We start from the raw sequence: 10,203 nt of genomic DNA, 5'->3' as shown, positions 1-10,203 counted from the left end.
GAAATCTTAGGAGGACGGGCTGGTCGACTGCCTCAACTCCCACATCACTACTAACACACACATTAAGACGTGTGTGGACTCCGCACATGCAGCATCACTTGTACATATGACAGAAACCACTAAAGTTCCCCAACCTGTATATATTAGTTGATTGAGGTTGAGAGGCTGGGCCGAGGAGCTTAAGCTCAACACCCTCAAGCACAATAAGATGAGCACACTCTGGTATGGTTGATTCACAGTCTACACTCAACTCTCTCAAGCCCACCTTTCCTCCCCCCCCCCCCGTCCCGTCCCCTTCCTAAATTCCAATCCTGAGGTAATATCCCTATCCCATGTTGAGCAGACCACACACTAGAAGGTGAAGGGACGACGACGTTTCCGTCCGTTCTGGACCATTCTCAAGTCAATTTACCATTCACACCATTCACCAGTCGAAGACCAATCACAATCGTCTTGAGAATGGTCCGGGATGGATCGAAACGTCGTCGTCCCTTCACCTTCTAGTGTGTGGTCTGGTCAACATTCTTCAGGCACGTTACTGTGACTCATCGCCTGCACCCCTGCCCCGTCCCAAGTGCTACACACTCGTATCCCTACAAACACAAACCGCAACTGTCCCTATTTTCCGCTCTTTACAACTTGTAATAAAGTTGTTACATCTTGTTATAACGTTTTGATGACGTATTAGAACGTTGTTACAACGTGCTATATTGGGTGTTACAACTTGCTAGGTGTTAAAAGTTGTTGGAACGTTGTGGCAACGTCGCAGTTTGGTCGTGTTTGGCGAGAGAATGGCTGTTGTTGTTGTTGTTATAGATTCAGCTACTCGGAACAAGCTCCAAGTAGCACGGGCTATGGGGAGCCCGTAGCTTACCTGGCACAGAAGCGGGGCAAGTTCCAAGGGCTATGGTGAGCCCGTTGTGAACTTACCTGGCACAGGAGCGGTAGCAACCCGTTCTCGCAAATTTAATAAGTCAATATTGACTTATTAAATATGTGCATAGGTGACATACTTAACATAATAGATACCCTTAAAAAGATTCATAGAAAACACCGACCTTACCTAACCTTGTTAGTATCTTAAGATAAGCATCTTATTGCTTCGTAATTACAATTATTACCTAACCTATAATAGGTATAGGTTAAGTAATAATTGTAATTACGAAGCAATAAGATGCTTATCTTAAGATACTAACAAGGTTAGGTAATGTCGGTGTTTTCTATGAATCTTTTTAGGGGTATCTATTATGTTTAGTATATCACCTATGCACGTAGTTAATAAGTCAATATTGACTTTACGAATTTGAGAGAACGGGTTGCGTGGTGGTCAACATACGCCCGTCGTGGTGGTGGTCAACACCTGCAACACGATAGACATCTTCTCAACACCTGCAATACGATAGATGTCTTCGCCTGTTCACCCCCCCCCCCTCTCCCTTCTCCTGACCCGCCACTCCGTTCAAAAGCCAACCTCCTAACCTAACCAGAACTGTACTAACCCAGGTAACCCACCTAACCTATCGGCTAGAATGCATAGAAAACTTGGATATTTGTGAGCTGTTACTGTTATAGAAGGATGTATTTTCAACGTTGGTTACCACAAGTTACAAAACGTGACCTATTAGTTGGGTGGAAGGGGGGAGGGTAGCCTGCCAACCCAACCAAGCCTGCCAGCCTGTCAAGCCATCCCAACCAAGCCTGCCAGCCTGTCAAGTCAACCCAACCAAGCCTGCCAGCCTGTCAAGCCATCCCAACCAAGCCTGCCAGCCTGTCAAGCCATCCCAACCAAGCCTGCCAGCTTATCAAGCCAACCCAACCAATCCTGCCAGCCTGTCAAGCCAACCCAACCAAGCCTGCCAGCCTGTCAAGTCAACCCAACCAAGCCTGCCAGCCTGTCAAGCCAACCCAACCAAGCCTGCCAGCCTGTCAAGTCAACCCAACCAAGCCTGCCAGCCTGTCAAGCCAACCCAACCAAGCCTGCCAGCCTGTCAAGCGAACCCAACCAAGCCTGCCAGCCTGTCAAGCGAACCCAACCAAACCTGCATGCCTGTCAAGCCAACCAAGCCTGTCAAGCCAACCCAACCAAACCTGCATGCCTGTCAAGCCAACCAAGCCTGCCAGCCTGTCAAGCCAACCCAATCAAGCCTGCTAGCCTGTTAAGTGAACATAAGAACTGCCTTAGGAACATAAGAACTGCCTCGTATACCTTATATACCACGTATGTCAGACCAATCCTGGAGTATGCACCTCCAGCCTGGAGTCAATACGTAGTTAACTACCAAACAAAGATAGAGAAGATTCAGAGGTATACCATCAAACTAGTCCCAGAACTAAGAGGAATGAGTTACGAGGAAAATATAAGGGAATGAAACCTCACGTCCCTGGAAGGCAGAAGACTTTCGGGAGATGTGATCACCACCTACAAAATTGTCAGAGGAATTGACAGGGAAGAACAAAGATAAACTGTTTAGCACGGGGTGGAACACGATCAAGGGGACACAGGTGAAACTTAGTTAACAAATGGAATGCATTATGTATTCACCTACCTGTATTCACCTAGTTCTCTTCGTGTGGTTGAACTCTGCATTTTCGGCCCGCCTCTCAACTGTCAATCAATCAACTGTTACTAACCACTATTTTTTCCACACACACACACACACATCCCCAGGAAGCAGCCCGTAACAGTTGTCAAACTCCCAGGTACCTATTTAATGCTAGATAACAGGGGCATCAGGGTGAAAGAAACATTTTGTTTCTGCCATCAACGTGGATCGAACCCGAACCCTAAGATTACGAGTTCAGAGCGTTGTCCACTCAGCTATCAACCCCCCCCCCTTTTATACGTAACGATGTGGTGGAGGCAGACTGCATTCACAGTTTACAATGTAGACATGATTGAGCCCAGTAGGCTGAGGAACTTGAACACATTTTAACTGACACTTGATAGCCGGGACCAAAGAATCGAAGCTAAACCCCCGCAAGCACAACTAGGTGAGTACACACACACACACACACACACACACACACACACACACACACACACACACACACACACACACACACACACACACACACACACACACACACACACACACACACAAACACACACACACACACACAGGGGCCTCGTAGCCTGGTGGATAGCGCGCAGGACTCGTAATTCTGTGACGCGGGTTCGATTCCCGCACGAGGCAGAAACAAATGGGCAAAGTTTCTTTCACCCTGAATGCCTCTGTTTCCTAGCAGTAAATAGGTACCTGGGAGTTAATCAGCTGTCACGGGCTGCTTCCTGGGGTGTGTGTGTGTGTGTGGTGTGGAAAAAAAAGTAGTTAGTAAACAGTGGATTTACAGTTGAGAGGCGGGCCGAAAGAGCAAAGCTCAACCTCCGCAAACACAACTAGGTGAATACACACACACATACACACACACACACATAACACACACACGCACTAGGAAGTGATGTGGTGGAGGCTGACTCCATACGCAGTTTCAAGTGTAGATATGACAGAGCCCAGTAGGCTCAAGAATCTGTACACCAAAGTTGACAGTTGAGAGGCGGGACCAAAGAGCCAAAACTCAACACCTGCAAGGACAAATAGCCGAGTACACACACACACACACACACACACACACACAAGCACAATTAGGTGAGTGCACACACAAGCGAACACGCAAACACATACAAGCACACGCAAGCACACGCTGTGCTTGCCATTCTTCATAGTGTATAACAAATCACTGGCAACAGGGGAACTGCCAGAAATTTGGAAAGCAACTAATGTAGTCCCGATATATAAGAAAGGGAATAGACAGGAGGCACTGAACTACAGGCCAGTGTCCCTAACTTGCACACCATGCAAACTGATGGAGAAGATTGTGCGAAGAAAGCTAGTGGAACATCTGGAGTGAAAGAACTTTGTAACACAGCATCAACATGGGTTCAGGGATGGCAAGTCCTGCCTTACAGGGTTAATTGCATTTTACGACCAGGCAACAAAAATCAGGCAAGAAAGAGAGGGATGGGTAGACTGCATATTTTTGGATTGCCAGAAAGCATTTGATACAGTACCACACAAGAGGCTAGTGAAAAAGCTGGAGCTGCAGGCTGGAGTGAAAGGGAAGGTACTCCATTGGATACGGGAGTACCTAAGCAACAGAAGACAACGAGTCACTGTGAGGGGTGAGGTCCCAGATTGGCGAGACGTCACAAGTGGAGTCCCGCAGGGGTTAGTCCTTGGTCCTATACTGTTTCTGATATATGTAAATGATCTCCAGAGGGTATAGACTCGTTTCTCTCAATGTTTGCTGATGACCCAAAAATTATGAGGAGGATTAAAACAGAGGATGATAGTAGGAGGCTACAAGATGACCTAGACAGATTGAATGAATGGTCCAACAAATGACTGCTCAAGTTCAACCCGAGTAAATGCAAAGTAATGAGACTTGGCGGCGGAAACAGAAGGCCAGGCACAAGCTACAGAATTGGAGATGAAGTACTTCATCAAACGGACAGAGAAAAAGATCTAGGAGTTGATATCACACCAAATCTGTCTCCTGAAGCCCACATAAAAAGAATTACGTCTGCAGCATATGCGAGGCTGGCTAACATCAGAACAGCATTCAGGCACCTGTGTAAGGAATAATTCAGAATCTTGTACACCACATATGTAAGACCAATCGTGGAGTATGCAGCCCCAGCATGGAGTCCGTACTTTGTCAATGACAAGACGAAGCTGGAAAAAATTCAGAGGTATGCCACTAGACTAGTCCCGGAGCTAAGAGTCATGAGTTACGAAGAAAGGCTGTGAGAGATGCACCTTGCGACACTAGAAGACAGAAGAGTAAGGGGAGACATGATCACTACCTACAAAATCCTCACGGGTATTGACAGGGTAGACAAGGATAAACAATTCAATACTGGTGGTACGCGAACAAGGGGACACAGGAGGAAACTGAGTACCCACATGAGCCACAGGGACGTTAGAAAGAGCTTTTTTTAGTGTAATAGTAGTTAACAGGTGGAATACATTAGGCTGAGATGTGGTGGAGGCTGACTCCATACACAGTTTTAAATGTAGATATGATAGAGCCCAGTAGGCTCAGGAATCTGTACACCAGTTGATTGACAGTTGAGAGGCGGGATCAAAGAGCCAGAGCTCAACCCCCGCAAGCACAACTAGTTGAGTACACACCGGGGCCTAGCGGCTGAGTGGACAGCGCTTGGGGGCTGTAGTCCCAGTGAGCCGGGTTCGATTCCTGTCCGAGGCAGAAATAAATGGCCAGTTTCTTTCACCTGATGCTGCTGTTCACCTAGCAGTAAATAGATACCTAACTTTCTTAACAAACGTGATCTGACTTAAGCCTTGCCCCCTTGCTCTTCTTCATACCCTTTTTTTCCTTATTCTTACCTTTTCTCTTATTCTTACCTTCATCCTATTTATATTATTCTTACCTTTTTCTCGTCCCTGCTCCTCACCTCTCATCTCATTCTCTTAAGACTGGATTTTATTTTTATTTATTCATATATACAAAAGTTCTTACACTCTTGTACAGCCACTAGCACGCATAGCGTTTCGGGCAGGTCCTTAATCCTAATTTTCACACACGTCCCCAGAAAAAGGACCGTAGCAGCTGTCTAGCTCCCAGGTACTGCTAGGAAACAGCATCATGGTGAAATAAACTCTGCCTATTTGTTTCCGCCTTCTGCCGGGATTGGAACGCGGACCCTTAAGACTACGAACCCTGAACGCTGTCCACTCAGCCGTCAGGCCTTCTATTATTTGCCTGTCTCTTCCTTTATTCTCCCACACGACTCGGTAACGGTCCAGGACGGACCGAAATGTTGCCGTCTCTTCATCTTCTGATGTGTGGTGTGATCTTCAGATCTTCAGCCACGTTATTGTCACTCTTCGCCTGACTCTTCTGTCTTCCAGCGACGTGAGGATGAATTAAGAAAGGTGCACCACCCCTTCCTCGTTACTCATACCTCGTATTTCAGGAATTAGTCTAGTTACATGCCTTTGAACAATCTCAAGCTTCGACTTTTGCTTGATAAGGTATGGACGCCATGCTGGAGCCGCATATTCCAGTATTGGTCTTACATATGTGATATACAAAGTTCTAAATTATTCCTTACATAAATTTCTAAAGGCAGTCTGATGTTAGCCAGCCTCGCATACGCCACTGAGGTATCCTTTTTATGTGGGCTTCAGGAGACAGGTTCGGTGTGATAGGTCCTTCTCGCTGTCCGTTTCTCAATCAGCAAACATTGAGAGGAACGAGTCTGTTCCCTCTGGGAGATCATTTGTATATATCAAAAACAGAATAGATCCGCGGACTGTACCCTGCGAGACTCCACTGGTGACGCCTCGCCACTCTGAGTGGCGAAGCGTCACAGTAATTCGCTGTCTTCTGTTGCTCAGGTACTCCCTTATTCATTGGAGTACCTTCGCTTTCACTCCTGACTGCATCTCCAGCTTGTGCACTAGTCTCTTTATTTGTGTCAAAGGCTTTCTGACAATCCAAAAATATGCAGTTTGCCCACCATTCTCTTTCTGTCTAATTTTTGTCGCCTGGTCATTGAATTCTATTAATCCTGTGAGGCAAGATTTGCTATCCGTGAACCCATCTTGGTGATTCATGTTAGTGTTAGCATGATATAAAATTATCTCTCTCCAGATGTTCTACTAGTTTGTTTTTCTCAATCTTCTCTATCACTTTGCATGGTATGAAAGTTAGGGACTATGGGGCCAGATTCACGAAGCAGTTACGCAAGTACTTACGAACGTGTACATCTTTCTTCCAATTTAAACGGCTTTCGTTACATTTATTAAACTGTTTGCAAGCACGAAAACTTCCCAATTAACTGTTGTTATTGTTATAAACAGCCTCCTGGTGCTTCCGAACTCATAAACTGTTTAATAATTGTAAGCAAAAACCGCCAAAGATTGAAAAAAAGATGTAAAGGTTCGTAAGGGCTTTCGTAACTGCTTCGTGAATCTGGCCCCTGGCCTATAGTTCAGTGCTTCCTGTCTGTCCCCCTTCTTGAATATTGAGGCTACGTTAGTCTTCCAAATTGTTGACAGTTCTCTTGTTACCAGTGACGTGTTATACACCGTTGAGAGGAATAGGCATAGTGCTTCCGCTCTCTCTTTAAGTATCCATGATGAGATACCGTCTGGGCCAACAGCCTTGCTACATCCAATTCAAGGAAATGCTTCGTTACTCTTACTGAGTCCTTCACACACTTCCCTGTCATTTGTAGTGAACCTGTCTGCCCCTTATCGTCAATTTCATTGCCTGTTCCTTCACTGTTGTTTTCCTTCTGATGTGGCTGTGCAGCAATTTGTGTTGGGTCTCTGCTTTATATGCTATGTCTTTTTGCTTCTTTTCTCACCCTGAGCTACTCATTCCTGACTCTCTGGTATCTTCCTCTGCTGTCTGGTGGTGTTATTTCTGTAGTCTCTCTATGCCCTTGTCCTTAGTTGCTTTGCCAGCTAATATCCCTGATTAAACCATAGGTTCCTAATTAGCACTTCGTTTTTTCTTTTGACTAGGACAAACTTGTCTACTGCATCGATGTAGTCCATCATGTCTTGGGATGATGTAGTGTGATGTAGTCAATCAAAGGCATGAAAACATCTGCCTTTTGTTTTCAGAGCCCTTCCTTGAGTACGTTAACCCTACTTCGACCAGATACTCATACAACAGTACCCTGTGATGACTCACTCTCACGGGGGCTTCCAAGTTGATTTCCTTTGTCTAACCTAACCTAAATCCGGAGGCACATACTAATAGGATAACGACGGCTGCGTACTCAACGGAGGCAAAAGTTAGAACATTATTCAGGAACCTACGTATGGAGGCATTTAGGGCGCTTTACACTGCCTACGTGGGACCAGTCTTAGAGTATGCAGCACCACCATGGAGTTCCCACCTGAAGAAATACATAAGGAAACTGGAAAAGACTCAGAAGTTTGCGACGAGGTTTGTTCCAGAGTTACGAGGGATGGAGTGTGAAGAGCGCCTGAAAGTACTGAACCTGACGATACTAGAAAAATGGAGAGAGTGGAGAGACATGGTAGAGACGTACAAACTACTTAAGAGATTGAGAGAGTGGAAACAGATAAAATGTTCCCTGATCACCAAAGCCATGGGTGGAAGCTGGAAACTCAGATGAGTCATAGAGATGTTAGAAAAAGTTCCATCACCTTGAGAGTAGCGGGAAAATGGAATGACTTAAAGAGCAGCTTTTTGGAAGCAAAACTCTACTCATAATTTTAAATGCAAATATGAAAGAGGAAAGGACAGGAGTCACTGTTGTAAGCTGCGGCTGGAAAGGTGGGGTCCAAGAGCTAATGCTAGATATTTGTAAAAACAAATAAATTAACACCAATAGGTGAGTACACACAGGAGAGAGTGGACGCTTACAGTAGTGGGTGGGGGCCCGGGAGGGGGGGTGGGGGCCCGGGAGGGGGATGGGGGAACCGGGAGACGGGTGGTGGCCCTATCTCCCTGGTGGGGAGATAGGGGCCCCAGGAGGGGGATGGGGTATCAGGGAGGTGGTGGGGGCCCCAGGTTGGTGGTTGGGGGCCCTGGGAGGGGGTGGGGGTCACGGGAGGGGGATGGTTGCCCCGGGTGGGGAGATGGGGGCACGGGGAGGGGGGTGGGGTATCTGGGAAGAGGGTGGGGACCAAGGAAGGGGGGGCCTGGGAGGGGAGGGGTGGAGAGAGGGGTGAAGGTCGTAGCCAGGTGGGGTGAAGGAGGTAGTGGAGGAGATAGTTGATGGGGGGGGGTGACAGTATTGACACTGGTGGCGGAGGGGTGATTGAGGGAGGCAGGAGTGGTGGTATGGTTCAGATGGGCAGGTGGTGGTGGTGGTGGTGGTAGAGAGCTAGAGGTGGTGGTGGTGGTAGAGAGCTACAGGTGGTGGTGGTGGTGGTGGTGGTAGAGGTGGTGGTGGTGGTGGTGGTAGAGAGCTAGAGGTGGTGGTGGTGGTAGAGAGCTACAGGTGGTGGTGGTAGAGGTGGTGGTGGTGGTGGTGGTGGTGGTAGAGAGCTACAGGTGGTGGTGGTGGTAGAGAGCTAGAGGTGGTGGTGGTGGTAGAGAGCTAGAGGTGGTGGTGGTGGTAGAGAGCTACAGGTGGTGGTGGTGGTAGAGAGCTAGAGGTGGTGGTGGTGGTAGAGAGCTACAGGTGGTGGTGGTGGTAGAGAGCTAGAGGTGGTGGTGGTGGTGAAGGACTACAGGTGGTGGTGGTGGAGGGCTGCAGTTGATGGTGGTGGTGGAGGACCACCACCATCTGGTGGTGGTAGTGGAGGGCTACAGATGGTGGTGGTGGTGATGGTGGTGGAGGGTTACAGGTGTGGGGCTAGTTTACTGGTGGTGGTGGTGGTGGTTTAAAATGGTGGTGGTGGTGGTGGTGGAAGGCTACAGGTGATGGTGGTGGTGGTGGTGGTGGAGGAACAGACCCGTAATGGACCGTGGATAAAGTTAGCGTATTTGTGAAAGGGATTACTGTCAATAGCGCTAAAATAGGAGTACCCGTATTGGAGGTACCAGTTTTGGAGGTACCAGAAGAGGAGGTACTAGTAGGGATGGTACCAGTATTGGAGGTACCAGTAGAGGAGGTACTAGTAGGGATGGTACCAGTATTGGAGGTACCAGTATTGGAGGTACCAGTAGAGGAGGTACCAGTATTGGAGGTACCAGTAGAGGAGGTACTAGTAGTGGAGGTACCAGTAGAGAAGGTACCAGTATTGGAGGTACCAGTAGAGGAGATACCAGTAGGGGAGGTACCAGTATCGGAGGTACCAGTAGAGGAGGTACCAGTAGAGAAGGTACCAGTATTGGAGGTACCAGTAGAGGAGGTACCAGTATTGGAGGTACCAGTAGAGGAGGTACCAGTAGAGAAGGTACCAGTATTGGAGGTACCAGTAGAGGAGGTACCAGTAGGGAGGTACCAGTAGAGGAGATACCAGTAGGGGAGGTACCAGTATTGGAGGTACCAGTAGAGGAGGTACCAGTAGAGAAGGTACCAGTAGAGGAGGTACCAGTAGGGAAGGTACCAGTATTGGAGGTACCAGTAGAGGAGGTACCAGTAGGGGAGGTACCAGTAGAGGAGGTACCAGTAGGGGAGGTACCAGTATTGGAGGTACCAGTAGAGGAGGTACCAGTAGAGAAGGTACCAGTAGAGGAGGTACCAGT

At 47.7% G+C, this 10,203-nt stretch overlaps 1 protein-coding gene across 1 annotated transcript in view; it reads left to right on the top strand.

The window, feature by feature from the left end:
• Positions 1–7,858: 7,858 nt before the first annotated feature.
• LOC138370756 (uncharacterized) overlaps positions 7,859–10,203 on the top strand; it is a 3,249-nt gene continuing 904 nt past the window's right edge. The window contains exons 1-2 of the mRNA XM_069335354.1: positions 7,859–8,088; positions 9,535–10,203. The exon at positions 9,535–10,203 is cut by the window's right edge and continues 904 nt beyond it. Coding sequence (XP_069191455.1) covers positions 7,859–8,088; positions 9,535–10,203 — 899 coding nt within the window. The remainder of the gene's footprint in view (positions 8,089–9,534) is intronic.

The sequence above is a fragment of the Procambarus clarkii genome, chromosome 33, assembly GCF_040958095.1.
Source record: "Procambarus clarkii isolate CNS0578487 chromosome 33, FALCON_Pclarkii_2.0, whole genome shotgun sequence".
Lineage (NCBI taxonomy): Eukaryota > Metazoa > Arthropoda > Malacostraca > Decapoda > Cambaridae > Procambarus > Procambarus clarkii.
This window is presented reverse-complemented; position numbering and strand designations above follow the sequence as displayed.